Source organism: Tasmannia lanceolata, unplaced genomic scaffold (assembly GCF_043159265.1).
Source record: "Tasmannia lanceolata isolate RefF3 unplaced genomic scaffold, GAP_Taslan_0.1 ptg000015l, whole genome shotgun sequence".
Taxonomy (NCBI): Eukaryota; Viridiplantae; Streptophyta; class Magnoliopsida; order Canellales; family Winteraceae; genus Tasmannia; species Tasmannia lanceolata.
The window spans coordinates 59,334,454-59,353,971 of record NW_027518692.1 but is presented as its reverse complement, the minus strand read 5'-3'; the positions used below and the strand labels follow the sequence as shown (position 1 = coordinate 59,353,971).

At 37.2% G+C, this 19,518-nt stretch overlaps 1 protein-coding gene across 1 annotated transcript; it reads left to right on the top strand.

Moving 5' to 3' along the window:
- Nucleotides 1-3,924: 3,924 nt before the first annotated feature.
- Nucleotides 3,925-18,928, top strand: PPC4 (phosphoenolpyruvate carboxylase 4). Its single transcript, XM_077397597.1, has 20 exons — nucleotides 3,925-4,174; nucleotides 5,128-5,291; nucleotides 7,920-8,034; nucleotides 8,189-8,266; nucleotides 9,026-9,094; nucleotides 9,173-9,251; nucleotides 9,326-9,402; nucleotides 9,507-9,602; nucleotides 11,226-11,367; nucleotides 12,319-12,453; nucleotides 14,113-14,186; nucleotides 14,301-14,597; nucleotides 15,069-15,194; nucleotides 15,280-15,381; nucleotides 15,499-15,645; nucleotides 16,450-16,548; nucleotides 16,687-16,775; nucleotides 17,150-17,276; nucleotides 17,386-17,592; nucleotides 17,855-18,928. Exons 1-20 carry the CDS (start codon nucleotides 4,019-4,021, stop codon nucleotides 18,677-18,679), a joined length of 3,204 nt encoding a protein of 1,067 aa, XP_077253712.1. The 5' UTR covers nucleotides 3,925-4,018; the 3' UTR covers nucleotides 18,680-18,928.
- Nucleotides 18,929-19,518: the final 590 nt, after the last annotated feature.

Genomic DNA, 19,518 nt, shown 5'->3' with positions numbered 1-19,518 from the left:
GGGGGTTCAAATAACAATACAGAGAAGATTATTTTGGGAAGCTAAAGATGTCACTTTATAAATTAATGTAATTTTCTAGACAATGGTTTATGCACTTTTGAATCCTTCATCGTAGCCAATGCGATGTGAGTATGATTGCTGTATATATTTAAGAGCTACGGATGACGGTTCATTTTACACTTCATGTCATTTGTTGATAACATGTTAATTACTGAATTTTACTAGTTTCCCTTTGTTTTCTCCCAACGGGAGATCATATCATGCCCGTGAGTTTTTATATGGTATAAGCCCTTATTGTCTCGTATTTTTCAAAAAGTACTGTGATGACCACACTATAGGATGATCGAAACCGTCCATGTGATGGGCCACAATGTAAATAGGTAGTGACTCAAAAATCATTTCCATAGGATGATCCCATCCCTCCGATCTATAGAGGACCTTATGTGCAGAACTCCTCCTTATATGTTTCTGCTCTGTGATAATGTCTAGTTGTTTTATCGTGCCATTAATTGTAGTTTGGATCAAATTTTGCCCGTGAGCATAGTGAATGTTGGGCGGTTGGTTGACTGCCTAAGGAAGGGGTGAATCCCATAGCAGAAGGTGAAACCCCAGCTGGACGTTTCTAACACTTTGTGGGAGAGAGTGTCGGTGGGCATGGGATAATTGACAAGGACCACGAGAATCCAAAATAATGGAAATTGGGTCCACCTACGTGACTTTTGGTTCTATATTTATGAGGCTACTGATATTCGCACTACCATATTTTGATAATGGGCCGAACTCACCTTTTTTTTTTTCTTTCTTTTTTTTAATTGGCTGCTGAGAGCTTTTTGGGCGTTGTAGTAGGTTAGATAATAAAAGACAAGGTGAGTTCCGCTCATTATCAAAACATGGCAGTGAGAATACCAGTGGCTATCACCATATTTTTGTGGTGTCCGAAGATTGGCTAGTTGCTTGGATAAGTTTATCTTCTCCCTTGTTCACTAATTTTGTTTTGATAATATTATATTAAGAATTAAATAGAGATAAAGAATATCCTATCCAAGAATAAAATAACCCCAAGTTGATAGTTGCTATCCCATGGTGAACAACCCAGCTAACATAAAGAAACACGTGGAATATTTGGGTGCAGAAGCTATCAAGCATATCCTAACAATGGCCGGTGACATGTGTACAGATATGACAGATCTGGTCCGTTGATTTGGTTGGGTACCATGAGCACAGTCTACTACTGTGCCAGTTTCCACCAATCAGATCGATGACCTTATATATAGGAGATTTCATTCAAGACGAGACATAGACCAATCCTATTGCATAGTAATGGCCCATCAGATCAACAGCTATGATCATCCAACGTGCAGATGATGACGTTCAACGAGGCCAGTGGGCCCAGCTGAAAATAATATCCTCCCTTTCTCTTGTTGTACAATTGTTCACATGGCGTAAGTGGAATGTGGCGAGTTGGCCACGATGAGATCTTTAATAGAAAGGGAAACTAGTAAAAGTAGAGATTCAATGAGGTGACAACATCATGTATGAACAATAAATCGAGGAATTGTGGATGCGTAAGATCAAAACATGTCTTCCAAGTTATTGTCGTATATTAATGTCCATATGATGATTACTAATGGCCGCAGTGGAAAGAAGTCAAAGGGGAAAAGACAGGCATTTGATTTGCCTAGAATTACCACTTGGAGGTTCGATCTCATCTTAGTGCTCTCGGAGAGAAAGGACGATAGAGTGAAGAGAGAGATAGGGAAGAGAGAGAGAGGACTAGACCTTTTTCACTATTCTTCTACCAAAAATTTACCTTATTGGTAGATTTTGATTTGAATTTGAGGAGAAGGATCCGCCCATGTGCATCTCAAGTAATGGGGGATGGACACCGTTGGTTTGATGCTTCGAATTCGCGTAAGTTCATTAGTTAATTAAGAATGATATATTTAAAGATGGGAATGATACATGGAGATGGACTATTGTTTGCAGTGTCTCTCGCAATTGGTTTGCGGGCATCCACTTTCCGCTATTTTAGATGAATCAAGCACGTAGGACTGCATCACCCGTTTCTCAAACTCGATCTCGATCGTACAAATGCAACTCAATTAAGAATTAATGAAATTAGTAACCGGTATGGCTTATGATCTTTATAATATACACACCAAGATTTTATAAATAAATAGAATTGTTATATGCTGCATACACATATTTTCCATAGCAAAAACATCGCCCACTCCTATCAGGCTATATTCCAAGCCTTTAATTCGCCGAGGCTTTCCTTATAAATGACGTAAGTGTACTTATGCATATTCTTAAATACGCTTTACATAGGCTCCATTTCTTTCTAAGTGAAACATAGGCCGTAAAACACATTTTACTCCCATACTATGTCGAAAGAAGTAAAAATATTTTTTTTTCTTAACGTATCAAGAAAGTGGGCACACCCAATGCCAAACATAAATAGAAAAATGTTATGACTAATGTTTTTGTGGGTCCCAACACTCCGACCATGTGTCCACATAGTACATGTGTGTTGTTCCCAATAGCTAAACATAGTTCTGGTCTCATGCATGCGACATAGAGGCCCCATCTATAAAATCAATGTATAACAATGGTTTAGCAATTAGCATTTTTTAGTAGCCCCCCTAAAGATGCATTATTGATGTAGTTTATAAGACCATTCATCAATGGTGGGACCAATTGTAATGGGTTGAACTCTTGGTTGCTTATCATATCAACGAATCTAATTATGTACATTTGACACCCATTGTGTCTAGATCTATCTTTATTTTTCGTTTTTATTTGCATGTATTAAATTAAAGAGGAATGATAAACTGAAGGGCGCCCTCATAAAAATAAGCCCCGAGGGGACCCCATTGAATCCAGGTCATCTCAGTGCTTTTATAATCGCACTAAAGAACATAAGAGAAGGAATAATAAAGGGAAATGATATCACCACTACCGTATTTTGATGATTGCATCCTCACATTATTAAAATGTACATAAGACCAGCACCATAGTATGATCCAAACCGTCCATTAGATGGGCCACGGCCTAAACAGATTGTGCCCCAAAAATCATTTTCATTGGTTGATCCTAAGTTCCTAACCCTCCAATCTATAGAGGGACTGAATATTAGACGGTTGATCATAACCCTCAATAGATCGGAGGGTTAGGAGCTTAGGATCAACCTATGGAAATGATTTTTGGGGCACAACCTATTTAGGCTGTGACCCATCTAATGGACGGTTTGGATCATCCTATGGTGCGGGCCATACCGTACTTTTTTAATAAAGTGAGGAGGGCAATCATCAAACTATGCTATCTTTGTATTATCTTTGTTCCTTCAGGACCACCTCGGTTCTGTTTTTACACACACACACACACACACATATATATATATATATATATATTCTATTGCCCTTTTCAAAAAAAAAAAATGGTAGCGGTGATATTATTTCCCATAATAATTGTAGTTTGCTGATATGGATCCAATGGTGGCGCCCTTGTGATTGGTTTTTGTTAGGGTGCCATTCAGTTTTCATATTTATAAGGTTTTAAATAACCTAGAGTGCTACCCAAGTTTTCCCATTATATTAAAAAATTACATTTAAAATGTTTTATTTAACCTCTTTTTATCCAAAATAAAAGGGGTTTACTAAAACTTGTGGTTTTTTGTGGCCAATAAACTCGGGAATCTTCTGCCTCACGCGCATCAGGGGGTGAAACTGAAAGGCACAGAAGTTACGCTCAAACGCCACGTGTCAATAGTTCCATGGTCCTTGACACGGTAAAACTTGGAAAAAAATAAATAAAACAAATCCCCACCTGGTGGAAACAAATTAATGTTTTCTCAAGACACCCCCTATTTTTGTCCTATATTAACGCTTCCTCTAAAAACACTCTTTCTTTATCTCTGTCCTTATATTAACGTTTCCTCCAAAAACAGAGAGACATTCTTCCTCTCTCTCTCTCTCTTTGATTTTTTTCCCCTCTGTTTCTGTCTCTTAACTCTGTAACAATGACTGATACAACAGACGATATCGCAGAGGAAATCTCGTTCCAGTCTTTTGAAGATGACTGTAGATTGCTTGGTAGTCTCCTCAATGACGTTCTTCAGAGAGAGGTTGGCCATAAACTCATGGAAAAAATCGAGAGAAAGCGAATTCTCGCCCTGGTATTTGCTTTTCTTTCCTCCCTTTTTGGATTCATTAATCTCTTTGTTTCGTTATCTTCTGTACATATACCTCATCTGTTGAGTGTTTTCCTTTTCTTTGGCTCTGTTTGGAAGGATACAGGTAGTTACCTTGTAGATTAGTGGTATAAGTAGTTAAGATGGAGGAGACAAACATTTGATTTACCTAGAATTTACCTTGTAGAATAGTGATAAGTAGTGTTTGGTTGCTATTTGCTAACCTTGTAGAGCAGTGGGAGGGGGTGTCATTATCATTATAGAAATAGAAGAGAGACGAGGAAGAGAGAGAAAAGCAAAATTTTCCGAGCAACTTGGAAAGTATAAGGAGGGGACATTGATGCCACCTCACCAGAAATGCAATTATTACCTCTAAAACTTGTCTGGTATTCTTCAGGGATTTTGATGCTAAATTGACAACCAAGCACCGTAGAGTTGAAGAAAAGTGCATGTTTTTTTTTTGCTTTGGAAATCCTCGAGGATGCCAGGCAGGTGGCAACCAAACACTGTAGTCTTGGTTGTATTTTATATGTCGTGGTACATTTTTTTTTGGGTTCTAAATCGTTCAATAAATAGAGGGCAGTGATTCCTCCCCCCCCCCCCTTTAACCGAAATCGTTAACTTTTAAGCCTTTTGGAGTTGACGGTGGCTCCTCCACCCCTTTGGATATCCTAACGATATCTGTCAAGGGGGCGGGAGGAGGAATATCACTGCCCTAAACAGATTGTATTCTATGAAATTTGTACTCATTTTACTATTTAAACATTTAATCCACTTTGGCAGCTCTTTGAATATGCTTTGGTTTTAATCCAGTTGAAATAGGAAAGTATGGTTGGTTTGAATTCAACTTCCAACAATTTTGGGATCTTGACAGTCATAATTTTATTTGCCTTGTTTTTCTTTCAATTTATGCAATTGATTATTATTTTGGATATTAGAGTGCTTGTAATATGCGAATGGCGGGAGCCGTAGACATGGCAGAGTTGTTGGAGAAACAGCTGGCATCAGAGATTTCAACGATGACTCTTGAAGAAGCCTTGACATTGGCACGTGCCTTCAGTCATTACCTCAACCTCATGGGTATTGCAGAGACCCAATTTAGGTATTAATATACTTTTATTGGGGTTTGATGATAGGCTTTGATTTATTCTGTTTGATAAAATTGTTTGTGAATGCATACAAGAATGTTAAATTTTTCCATATGATTTAATTTACTCTACTTAATTTTGAGAGAGTATTATTCATAGAATTTTGAGTATGTGAAGGACAAAAATGATGATTGTAGGTTGTGATTTCTTTTATGTGACTATTCACGGATTGGTTTTAAGGACTGCTTCCTGTGACTAAAATTTTCTTTTCACTATGATTTAACTCCCTCTGCTTTGGGGGCTTGAAACATCTTTATGTTACAATTGATTGTTTTGATCCATTTTATCCTTAGACCCTTTGAATTTTCTAAGTTCATTGCTTTAGAGAAAGCAGGAAAAGTAAAATGACTCAGGAATCTATTAATAGATATACCTTTGTGGATTAAACCAGTTTCCGCTATCTACATCACATATGATGGTAGATCCAGACATGTTTTCAAATTTCCCCGAAATTACCCCCAAAGGACCAAAATATTTCCATTTCCATCCCCACCGAAACGAAATCTACATGAATTACTTCCATGTCATTATTTTCCTAAAATTTCAAGTGAAATACCTGAAATTTGAGCAAAATTTGACCGAAATAATAGGAAAGACAAAAGAATGGAAAGATGTTATGATTTGCATTCATTTCATTTCATTAATGGAGATAATGATATTTGGTAGGAGAGATTAGTATTATACTTTCTTATACTTAATTACATTGAACTTCTTTATTGACTTTACTGGAATAGACATGTGCGACAACGCATGTCACCAGCTGTTCGATGTGATTAAGCCATTATGGATGGCTTCCTTGCTTATGTGGTGGTTTCTAAGTATGTATTTGTGCTTATTCTAGCATTTTCCAAAGTTTCATCTTAAATTTCATCATTTGCATATATTTCCATGAATTTACAAAATTTCCACCGAAATTTCCACCAAAACCGAAATGTTTCCGTTTCTGTGCCGATTGAAACTAAAACCAAAACCGAAATTTAAAACCTTGGATCTAGACACACATACGAGGAATAAAAACGTGAGGCAATTTCTTTCTGATGGAGTAATTGCAAACGTTTTTTCTGTAATCATAAAGAAACTTAGCAAATTCAGTGACTTCAAAAAAGGACTAGCTAAAATACTAATTATTGAAACATCAAGAGAAATGAGGATAGAGATTTGAGGTAAACTTTTTGGTCCTTTTCTTTTTTCTTTTATTTGAATCAAAATCTATACATTAGCTCTTTATTGTCTTTCCATTTTTTTTTTAACATTTCCGTCCGGTTCTATGCATAGTCTTGAAACACCTTGTAATTTTTAATGAAGAGAGCTGTTCAGCCATTAGTATGGCTGAATGTTGAGGTGCTCCAAGAGGATTATGTAAGAGAGCATTCTAGGTTTATGGGAAACCGGAAACACGAGAACTCCTCTCTTTCTCCTTGTTCTCATCATGGACACAGTCAGAATTGATAATGTTTGTCAGTTCCAAGGGAGTTCATGCACAATGTCAAATATGCAGAACAAGAGTGGTGTTTGTATCTTGAAGAAGGGTTGCGAACAATCCGACTGCACACCAATTGTGGAGGAGAGATAATCATTTAACTAGTAATGTACCTCTATCACTTGGATGCCTAATTGTTTGCGAAAACTGATTTGATTTATTTGATTGTTGTGTCCTACATGCACTTTGGAATGGATTAGTTTTTTTAAACCACAATACTTTTGCTTATCCACTTATTTCGATTGTTTGAACAAATTTTCGCTACCCAAACCGCTATTTAAAAACTCCTTGTATGAATCATCAAATTGACCGAATCAACTAGCTTTTTACCTTGGCATTGTTCTTGTGTGACTCAGAGTCCGAGTTTGTTCCTAGAGAGTCAAAAAACTCATTTTACTCAGCCCAAGTTAATGAAAAATTGACCTTGTCAATCATTGACTCACTTGAGTCGACTCAGTTTTACCTTGACCGAGTTCTGTTCTGGGTCCCAGTTTTTAAACACTACCCAAAACTTAACATGACCCAATCATTATAATTTGTTTTCCAATTAAGGTATTCTTTAAAATATGCAAAATTTGTTTCTCAGAGATGCTTCTGATCAGAACATAAATGTGCTCCTCTTGTACTTACTCAAATCCTTCTAAACACTAGGGTATCCGAGTGTAATTGGACAATGATATTTCTATCAGATTCTTAAAAAAAATCTATCGGAAAATAAAATTTTGAGCATCCTCGTACTTGAGCACTGCATTTTGGATACCTTTATCAGTATTCAGTTAACATTTATTCTTCCCGATGTTGAATATTGTGCATGAAATAGTAAGAATCACTGGTTTTTCTCTCTAAAGTCCAAAATCAAACTATATTTCAAGCTAGATATCAAACTTCCTGCTCCATCATTTCACTGAGAGCTTTGCACCATCTAGCATTCCCCTCACAACATGGACGAAATAATGATATGATTAAGAGTTTCTTATATGTTGTCAGTGTCTTTGACTCTAAAATCGCTTGTTAGTTCACTGTGGATGTACTTGAGAGAGCGTGCTTTATGTCCTTTTCATTATGGAACACCTTCAAGTGTTTTTTTTTTTTTTTCATGCAGGGTTCATAAGACGCGCAACATAGCCCATTTATCGAAATCTTGTGATGACATATTTGATAAGTTGATACAAAGTGGAGTTCCTCAAGAGGAGCTTTATAACACTGTTTGTAAGCAGGTTGCTATTTTACTAAGCTTCATTGAGTTACTAAGCCGACCCCAACTAGTTTGGGATAAAGGCTTTGTTGAGTTGAGTTCATTGATTTTACATTTGCAAGTAAGGGATATACTATTCTTGATGTTTCCTGTATTGCTGTGGGCCCTTGCTGCAGGAAGTCGAAATTGTTCTAACTGCGCATCCTACTCAAATAAACAGACGCACCCTACAATATAAGCACATCAGAATCACTGTAAGATGTTTCTACATTTCATCCTGGCACTCTGCCAAAAAACACCCAACTAGATAGGCTTCGTAACCTTTTTTTTCAGAATTTCCATTTTTACTTTGTATTTTACGCACGCGCGCGCACACACACACATGCAATCATGGGTGCGTAAGTGCTCTTATGAGCCAAGGGATCTAACTAACACACAAAAACTCTGGCACTTGGGCAGCTGAAAGGGGTTCTGTCTAAATCATAATTCCTGGATAATGTTTGAACTCAATAAATGGGATATATGGTGTACTCTATAAGATGGGGTATATGATGGGAGCTGACACTGAACCCCCTTGTTTTGAGAGATACACTCCTCTATTTTACACTTCGCTTGTTGGCTGCTGACAGCTTGGTGGGAATTGTCAGAGCCAATGAGAGAAGTTGGTCAGAAATAGGAGGGGTGTGTCAAAACAAGGGAGTGCAAAACTGCAAATATCAGTGTCTAATATGGTTTATGTATTAAATGAAGCTAAGCATAAAAGAAAATTAGCAATGGAGTGGCATACAAGAATGGCTGGATTTTTTCAGAATTTGCTATTAGTTTTCCAATTGTTAAGTTCTTTTATTGAAGTCACACAATATTGTCATCGCTATATAGCACTGAAAACAAGAGATTTCAAATTGCACATAGAAAACATATATCTGCCTAGACAATCATACAAACACAAATTGGCTGAACTACTAAACCAATGAATTATTTCTAAATGTAACACTAACCCTTTTTTCGTACAGCATCTTCTTGAGTTTAATGATCGACCCGATCTCAGCCATGAAGATAGAGAGATGCTGGTTGAAGATCTGGTAGGTCTCATCAACTAACTTTACGAACCTTGTTTATATTGTTCCGCAGATATCCACAGTTCATTTTCATTTTGGCAGGTGAGGGAGATAACTTCATTATGGCAGACAGATGAGTTGAGGCGCCATAAACCTACTCCAGTAGATGAAGCCAGGGCTGGTAAACTATTTGTTCAGATAACTTGACATTTTATTTTTAGATTCTCTATAATACTGAAACTATCATTTTCCCAGGTTTGCACATTGTGGAGCAGTCCCTCTGGAAAGCTGTGCCACATTACTTACGCCGTGTCAGCACTGCCCTAAAAAAGGTTGTCCTTTTTCCCATGGTTGTATTTAGATAGTTATCGTACACAAGTTTGTACGTATGTAGTTCACACACCCATAATTTTTGTTTGTGTGTTTGCTTCTTCAGCATACTGGACAGCCACTTCCATTGACTGCCACACCAATAAAGTTTGGCTCCTGGATGGGAGGTGATAGAGATGGAAATCCTAATGTAACATCAAAAGTAAGGGTCATATATTTACTGATACGCAATTTCTTATCATTCTTTACAAAGACGAAAACTTTCCATGGTAACAAGCGCTCTTTGGGACGCAGTCATGCTTGGACTGCCACCATCCTTTTTTTTTAGCAGATAAAAAGAAAATATATAAAAAAAAATGAGAAACATATAATCTGACAGAAAGCCCCAAGCCATGGCCCATAAACAAACTACAACTGAGGCAAAACCTTCCATGACATCACAAGAAACCCCTAAAATTTTCAAGCAATTGGCTTAAGACTTACCCACTTTACGAATGTGTGAAATACGACAGTTTTCAAAATTCTGCTGGACTTGTTTTCATCTTTCATGCATTGTTTATGACATAAAGTCAGGAGGTTTTCTATTTTTTTTAAGTTAAAGTCTGGAGGTTTTCAAAATGAGTATTCTTCATTAATTGAATAAAGTTAACGTAGCTATGTATTTACAACCGCTCATCAAAGACTGACAAATTATATCTGTCACTAGTGCTGAAAAATTGACTATAATACAAGGATAAAATACAAGACCTACCTTTTTTTATCTCATTAAGGAAAAACTAACATCTATATAGGGCTTCTTGAGATCATGGATGAACCGAAAGATGAAATCTTCGACAAATTTCAGTCTTTAAAAGTTGCAGCCATATGATGATGGAGAAGTCAAGGTTTTCATTCCAATTGCGTTATTTTTTTTTCTAGAAAATCAAGGGTGTAGTTTCATTGTGAAGAGAGATGCCCTCTAATGACTTGGCATCTTCAGAGCTAAGTACTTCAAATTGTCAAGATCTTTACTGCTAAGTCTTGCCTTAAGTGCCTTTTTAAGATCATTTATAGGGATTAGGGACCATATCAGTACAAGCAATCACCTTATCATTTACATAAATTAACGAAGAACAATGCCACTCTAGTGAATCCACTGGCAAATGATGTGGTGAACCTTTCTGATTCCACCATGGCACTGAATTTGTAACCATTTATTGGGAGCTTGCTCGAAGTAATAGATGGCTTCACTCACATGGTTGGATTCGCAATGTCCCAATGTCAAAATGGTAGTGATGGTATGATATATTGTGTTGAGTACTATCGTTGAAATAAAAGAACAAGTGTTTACATAGTATGGCCTCTCCCTGCCCTCTCCAAAATAAAAATAGAGGGGCTTTATTCATTCTACAATTATATTTGCTCACGAATACTGGATGTGCTGAAAGTGAAATTGTTCCAGAAGTGAAGGTGTTCTTCTTTAGCATGTTGGCCACTCATCATTCCTCATTCCGTATCTTTTGTAACTTGTAAGCTTCAAATCTATAATATTGAATTGGTTTCATATGTCCAGAGGCAGAGTCAAGATAGTTTCGGTTGGCCTGCAAATATATGGACACTTCTCTTTTACTGCTAAATTTCATTATGATCTGCACATGCATATCTTTTCCTTTTCTCAGGATTTGTAAACAAAAAGTCCCCTGTAGCTATTACATGTTTTGAACCGAAAAGGCACTTTGACTTGGTGAACCCTAACTAGCTAAGAGATGTGCTTAACATTTACTTACAATTGTTGTATCTGAAATTTCTGGGTTTATAATGTCATAACCCATGCTTATTGTCGCAGGTCACTAGGGATGTTTCTCTTTTATCCCGGTGGATGGCAATTGATCTTTATACTCGAGAAGCTGATAATCTCAGATTTGAACTTTCAATGAATAGATGCAGTGACAAGTTGGAAAGACTAGCACATGAAATTCTACAGAAAGGTTTGGCAAATCCAAATTTCTTTGAAATTCTGATGGGAATTTTCCTGCTGGATTCATATGGTTTTGTATTTTATTTTTCCTATTTTAGGTTATATACGGGTCAAATTAAAATTAGGGAACAGTAAATTTATTGAATTAATAAGTAACCTAGCTCATTATTGTCAAAATCTGTTTATGAACAATTATTCATATTTCTCTGTTGTTGCTACTGAATCTTTAAGGTTTAGTACTTTGGTTGTTCAAGTATTGTATCTAGTATATGCAATAAGGTCACTCTTTCCCTATTGGAAATTTATTTTGTTTTAGCAAAAGTATTAAAAAGTACACTATATGCCAAATGAAATGAAAACTGTAAGCATATTGAAAAATTTGAAGTTTCAAAGAATGGAGAATGGAAAAATATAAAATGAATAGGTTTTTGTGGAAATGGCACATGAACTTTATTAAAGAGAAAGGAAATAAGAAATTACAGGTGGGAAGGAGATTTCCCCGCTTACAACAATTGCCTAAAAATGCCCCCCTTAGTGAGGGTCTCCAGTTAGTGTTTTATTTTGTTGTTAGTGTTGTTGTTGTTGGAACTCAAAGACAGTCAGTCAGGCTCCCATTTATCTTTGGGTTTTATAGAACTCCCATCCAAATGCATTTTGCATAAAATCAATGTGTTGGTATCTTCAAAAAGGTAAATAAACACACCAACTATAGAGTCTAGACTGCCTATGTGAAACTAGACCACAGTCAGCTACAGTACCTGGTTACATTGGTTACATGCTTTCCAATACTGAAATGTAGAATAGCCAAAGACCAAACTTTCTTGTGTTGGACAGCCTTGAGAGGGGCATTCTTTTGATTAAAAGCTTACATAATATATTTTTGGAATATCCTGTTGCCCAATACAATTTATTTTGTGGATTATGACTTTCAAATTTAAGGGTTATACTTATTCCTCTGTAGAAACTGCACCTGGAGATCGGCATAATCATAGTTGGGACCCACAACCAAACAGGAATCAACCAAAGCATTACAGCCAACAAACTTCAGCCTTGCCAACACAACTTCCTCTTGGTGCAGATTTGCCCGCATGCACAGGTATGTATGCTTGTGACAAGGGTTCTGGTGCTTTTCAAATTTATGTTATTGAATTCTTCTTTCAACACCTATAGTAAAAGGACAATTTTTTTCCATTCAAAATCCCTGCCAGTAGAGGCTGTAGAGCAACACCTCTTGAACTAATGAACACTGTCCATGCGCTGTCCTACCTACCCTCCAATCAAAGCTTTGTTGCTAGGCTCCTGTAATAAGAATCAAGGTGGTAACAAATAGGATAATTTTAGATGCCACTTTTTTGCATGGCTAATTTTATATGCCACTATATAATATATTAATGAATATTATATAAGACATGATACATTATTATTCCACAGAATAATGCGTATAGTCAACAACTCAACAACAAAGCCGTTGCCCCAAACTAGTTGGGGTCGGCTAAATGAATCCTTTAGAAAGAGTAATGCGTACAGTAAAATTAGATAATATTCTATGATATCTATTATCTAGCACATACTTATATGGAACATTTCGGGTTTTTTTAATAAATAAGGAAAACGATTTGAAGATGCGGTGTCTTCCTTGATTATAAATTAGCTGTAGGGAGGGATTTCACATAGCTATGCTTGAGAGGTAGGGAGGTAGGGAGTTAGGGAGTGATTGCCTTTGGTTGAGTGGAAGTCATTTGTAAATTAACCCTTGCAACATGCTTTCTTGGCCATTTCGAAATAAAATCTTTTTTTTTTTAATGTGAATCATATTGGCCCCATTCATAAGATCAACACCTAAAAAAAATCAATACTCAACACCTTTTTCTGCTGTTTTTTCCATGGTGCAGCTTTATTGCTGTTTTCTGTCTTGACTTTCATTGTGTAACAGTGTAACTCCATCTGTTTATTACATTTAAAAAAAAACAAAAGAACATATAAAAAGTTATTTCCAGTGAATGTAACTTCACTATAGCATGAATATTTGAGATTTTATTGCAAGATATTAGAGATAAGGTGTGACAGTTAGGTGTAGTCACACTTAAAGGTATTGCAGGCCCTAGATAAGAAAAAAGGTTCTCCATTTTTTCCACAATCATAATGATTCTTCTTCATTGTTACACAATACAACAGTGTGAATTTTCTGCATTTTGTTTGATATAGTTGAGGATGCTGACTACTTTTTGTAAAGAGTAAGAATATGCCCTTGTTCAGTGAATGGAATGCATATTATTCAATATTAGTTGCTCTACACTAATTAAAAAAAAAAGTTGCTCCACACTATGCATGGTTTAAATTTCGGCCAAAATACCGAAATTTCAGATATAGGACTGATTTAAAACCGAAACCAAAATTTAAAATTCCGGCTGATATTATAAGATTTTCACCAAAATTTCTACCGAAACCGAAATTGCCACCAAAATTTCCACCGAATAGTAGCAACACCTAATAATATCCATGTTTATCCAGTAACATCATCATTCGACACCCTAAAACTGACAATTTTGAGTCATGTAAAAGCTCAAATCACTCGGCATCAGCCAAGAGTTTCCTTGCTACAAAGAGTATTAAACATGAATATGATTTAAGTTAGCCATTACCTTAATATTTTCACTAATTCATTGGTTATTCAATTCTAGACGTAGCTTTCAAGTAGTAGCTATCAAAGAAGGCCCATTGCTAATACTTTTTTTGAGCTTTCTTTCTTGTGTAGAATGCAATGATGGAGAATCTCAATATCCCATTCTACAATTTCCCGGTACTGATTACAATGCACTGAATCGTCAGGTAAAACAAACTTACGGAGAGGTGATGATTTTATGTATTTTGCAGTGCTCTTTAGTCTTTTTATTATGTTTAGGTTTAACTGTCTCAACATTCTAACATAATTTTTTATTGTAGGATGTTGAAAGTTCCTCTTCACTCCAAGGTTTTGCTCAAAATTCCCATAAAAGATGTGGAAATGGAAACACAGCTATAGGCAGCAATTCTTTCAATCTCCAGTCGATAGGATCCTCAACAGCCCCAAATACTACTAGGTCTAGTTCTTTTACCTCTAGTCAACTCATTGCTCAAAGAAAACTATTTGCAGAATCTCAAATAGGAAGATCCAGCTTCCAAAAGCTTCTAGAACCAAGCCTGCCTCAACGCCCTGGAATTGCTCCTTATAGAGTTGTTCTTGGGGACGTAAGAGAAAAGGTAATTTACTATTTCTATTTTTTAATCAGCGTCGAAGACATTTATATGAGCATTTAGTGGGTTAGGTTTTAAAGCTAGTCCCAAGATTCCAAATGTACTTTGAAGAAGGGACGACTAAGCCTGTGATGATCATATGCTTTAAGCTTTCATTTACTTAAAGAACATATTTGAACTTCCAGATTTGTTTTATTTATGATTAATACTTAACCATGGTTTGAAATTTCGGCCGAAATACTGAAATTTCGGATTTTGGTTGGGACCGACACCGAAACCCACCTAAATCCGAAATTTCGGCCAGAATCCAAAATTTAGGAAAAAGTTATTAAAAAAAAAAAATTCCCGAAATTTCGGCACAATAATGAAATTTGCTTTTTTTTTGTGCCCAAATTTCGGTTTTGGCTATGGCTGAAACCGAAACCGAAATTTTAAACCTTGTACTTAACAACATGTCTATGCCTAATGATTTTTTAGCTTCTGAAAACACGAAGACGTCTGGAACTTCTCCTCGACGATCTGTCTTGTGACTATGATCCTTCGGATTACTACGAAACAACAGATCAACTTCTGGAACCACTACTTCTATGCTACGAGTCTCTGGTATAAATGTTATCTTTACTTGTCCTTATTTACATAGGTACGGCTTGTATAATGCCTATTTAATGCATATTCATGGGTGTTGCAGCAATCATGTGGGTCCGGTATCCTTGCTGACGGGCGGCTTGCCGATCTGATCCGAAGGGTTGCCACCTTTGGGATGGTATTAATGAAGCTTGATTTGCGTCAGGTTTGTGTGAAATTGGGTCCAAAACCGCAACTTTTATGATATTTTATGTATAGTATAGGAATAATTTGTCATTTTCAAACGAAAGAAAGTATAGGCATAATTTGTTACTTCCATCAGGAATCTGGCAGGCATGCCGAAGCACTGGATGCAATTACGACATACTTAGACATGGGTATCTATAGTGAATGGGACGAAGACAAAAAACTGGAATTTCTAACCAGAGAGCTCAAAGGCAAGCGGCCACTAGTTCCTCCAACTATAGAGGTGAGCCAATTTTTATGACATTTTATGGGTTGTGATGCTTACAATTGCTTTGAGGGTCGAATAAAATCATTTCCAGGATGGTTGTTAACAGAGAAGTGACATTCGTTATTAGTGGAAATATTGGTAAATATGGATTCATGTTTTGTGGAATTTTGACCGAAGTTGAAGAGTACCTGATGTGAATGTTTAATACTCATTCTCAATCAAAGTTACTATCAAGACTCAATGATGTAAGGCATTGAGATTAACACCGTGGAACCAGTAGCTGATGATTTTTCATAAATCCTTGTCATAAATTTCTCACACTAAATCCATTTAAAAAAAAAAAAAAATTTCACACTAAATCCAAATTGCACTTAAATTCTTTCGTACAACTCTCAACCGAATCAGAAAAAATTGTAAAAGAAACAAATCAATTGAATCCAAACCGGTTGATGTGAATAGTGCATCAACTAGGTTCCCTACGAGCACAACTGTGAAAAATCTGAGACATTTATTTAATTCATATATCATATGTATCCCAACACTGTAGAGTTACTATTTGGTGAGTGCCCATAACATGAACTTTGAGATTAGATATGGATATATGATCTCCATATAAGGTTCAAGTGCAAGGAATGGTTAATATTTATATTGTATCTTCATTGATAGAAACTAATCTAAAATTGAAATTACTTGAGTTTTGGCCCTATGTTTTATTTCTCACAAGGTGCTTCCTGCAGACTGATTAGAAATAGAACTTGTAGCCTTTTATTATTCACATTCATCAAAAGCTAATATTCTCTCTCATTTGGGGCTTTTAAGGTTGCTGCCGATGTGAAGGAGGTCCTCGACACCTACCGTGTCGCCGCTGAACTAGGGAGTGATTCCCTTGGGGCTTATGTGATTTCCATGGCGTCCAATGTATGTTTCAGAACTGACTTGTATGGTTTCAAAGTTGCAGATTATTTACAATTACATGATTAAAAACAAATATTTGATGCTTTTCTTTAATTGAAATCCTTATCATGTTAATGGTAATATTGACTCACTGATTGGCAGGCCAGTGATGTTCTCGCTGTTGAGCTGTTACAGAAAGATGCACAGCTTTCTGTCAGTGGGGAGCTAGGGCGACCATGTCCTGGTGGAACGTAAGATAATACACAACCCAGACCACGGATTTAAATTTCGGTTTCTGTTTAAATTTTGGCCTTGTCCAAATTTTGCCCGAAATTTCGGCCGAAATCTGGTACAAAAAAGAACAAGCAATATTTTATTATTTACCAAATTTCGGCTGAAATTCCCTAAATTCCCGAAGTTTCAGTCCGAAATGTGGGAAAATTTTGGATTTCATGAAATTTCGGTTTCAGTCCCAACCAAAATCTTCAGTCCGAAATCCTAAGTTTCAGTCCGAAATTTCGGATTCTGGACGAAATTTAAAACCATGAACCAGACAGACCCCTATTCCACCATCGACCCACACACACTCGTTTCAATAAGATAGGTCACATTTCCCTTGGAACAGGTTGCGAGTGGTGCCTTTATTTGAAACGGTGAAAGACTTGCGAGCAGCTGGTTCAGTGATCAGGAAGTTGTTATCAATTGATTGGTATCGAGAACACGTTATAGAAAACCATAATGGGCACCAAGAGGTATTGTGATTGTAAAGTACAATGATTCCTTCCTCCTCGACTCTTCATGAGGATTACCATACTTCAAAAAAAAAAAAAAAAACTTGACTTACAAAATCACTATGGACAGGTTATGGTTGGTTACTCTGATTCTGGTAAAGATGCTGGACGATTTACGGCAGCATGGGAACTGTACAAAGCTCAAGAGGATGTTGTAGCTGCCTGCAATGAGTATGGCATTAAAGTTACACTGTTTCATGGACGTGGAGGGAGTATCGGTCGTGGTGGCGGTCCCACTTATCTTGCCATACAGTCCCAACCTCCTGGTTCTGTAATGGTAAGTCATATCTATTCAGCCATTAAAAAAAAACGTCATATCTATTCCGTTCTCAAGATATGGAATGTTCTTATATTTTTCGGTTAATAAAACTTCATTGTCGTGTACATAACTCCAATTTTGCCCTGGTACCCCATGGGTACATAAGATATATTGAAGTCTACATAACTCCAATTTTGAAGCTTTTCCCATAGTATTGATTTCTCCATCATGGTACCAATCTTCGATTACTTACAGAGTCGTCGGTGATTGTTATGGTCAGGGAACACTCCGGTCAACTGAGCAAGGTGAGATGGTGCAGGCCAAGTTTGGGCTGCCCCAGACGGCAGTGAGGCAGCTAGAGATCTACACAACAGCTGTTCTTCTCGCAACATTACGCCCCCCAATCCCACCCAGAGAAGAGAAATGGCGTAATGTCATGGAGGAGATCTCCAAAATCAGTTGCAACAACTACAGGAGCACTGTGTATGACAACCCAGAATTCCTCGCCTACTTTCAGGAGGCCACCCCACAGGCCGAACTCGGTTTTCTCAACATAGGAAGCCGACCCGCGAGAAGGAAGAGCTCAACAGGCATTGGACACCTCCGCGCCATACCATGGGTGTTCGCATGGACCCAAACACGCTTTGTGGTCCCTGCATGGCTTGGTGTGGGCGCTGGCCTTATGGGTGCGTGTGAGAAGGGATATAAAGAAGATTTGCAAGCAATGTACAAGGAGTGGCCTTTCTTTCAGTCCACCATAGACCTTATAGAGATGGTGCTTGGGAAGGCTGACATTCACATAGCAAAGCTATACGACGAAGTCCTTGTTTCAGAGGCAAGGAGAGGGCTTGGTGAAGAACTAAGGAAGGAATTGGCGACGGCTGAGAAGTATGTGTTAGTGGTTAGTGGGCATGAAAAATTGTCTGAGAACAATCGAAGTTTGAAGCGATTGATTGAGAGTAGGCTACCGTACCTTAACCCGATTAACATGTTACAGGTGGAGATATTGAGGAGGTTGAGGCGGGACGATGATAACCATAAGCTTCGAGATGCGTTGCTCATCACCATTAATGGGATAGCTGCAGGAATGAGGAACACAGGTTGATATGGCTAGTTTTGTTGAAAGGACTTGTAAAAGATTAGTGTGGGTTTTGTGTTGCATTGCACTAATCAAACTTTAAAGTGATGAATATAGGGAAACAGACTCAGATAGCATGTAGATTTTATATTGAGTTCAGGGTATTTTGTTTCTTGTTATGACTCTGACAAAAGATTCCGTGTGTTTTCCATGAAATGGAGGAAGACGAGATTTTCTTCCAGCAAATTTCTTACTCTATAAAGAGATTTTTGTAAATTATGGGTGATCTGGTTCAATTACTTACACTGTACTTTCAGTGTAAGTGATGGTTGATTAATTATAAAAAACAAAGCATGGCTGATGTCTCTCCAAAAGCACTTCACTTTTTGCTTGCGTGACTTGGGGGGTGAGAAAAATTATTCTAATTCTCACAGAACAAACAAAGGGGCAATACCGGAGTAAGGAGAGAACCAGAATCGCCTGCAGCTTCCAAAAAGGGTTAAAATTTGACTATCCCATACTATTTTGATGGGATTCAGAGAATCAGGCATCACGGGTTGTGTTTGCCTAACGTATTTTTTAGTTTTTCTCATTCTTCTCACAGAAACAAAAGATCAATCCAGAGGTGGGCCCATTTTGGTTAATCTGGACTGTCCATTGTGCCCCATATTAGATCTCCCTTGCCCATAATGCTGACTGGACAATCCTAAGTTCCTAGCTATCCATCTTTGGCCATTGAATTCGGGCTATGCCTTTATTTTGTGGCGAATATATTTGCCAGCTTTTAAAATCTTCTGATGAGCTTGATTTTTGGACCAATGGAGATCCAAGTTCCCTATCCAAGAGGATTGGCAAGATTAATCAAA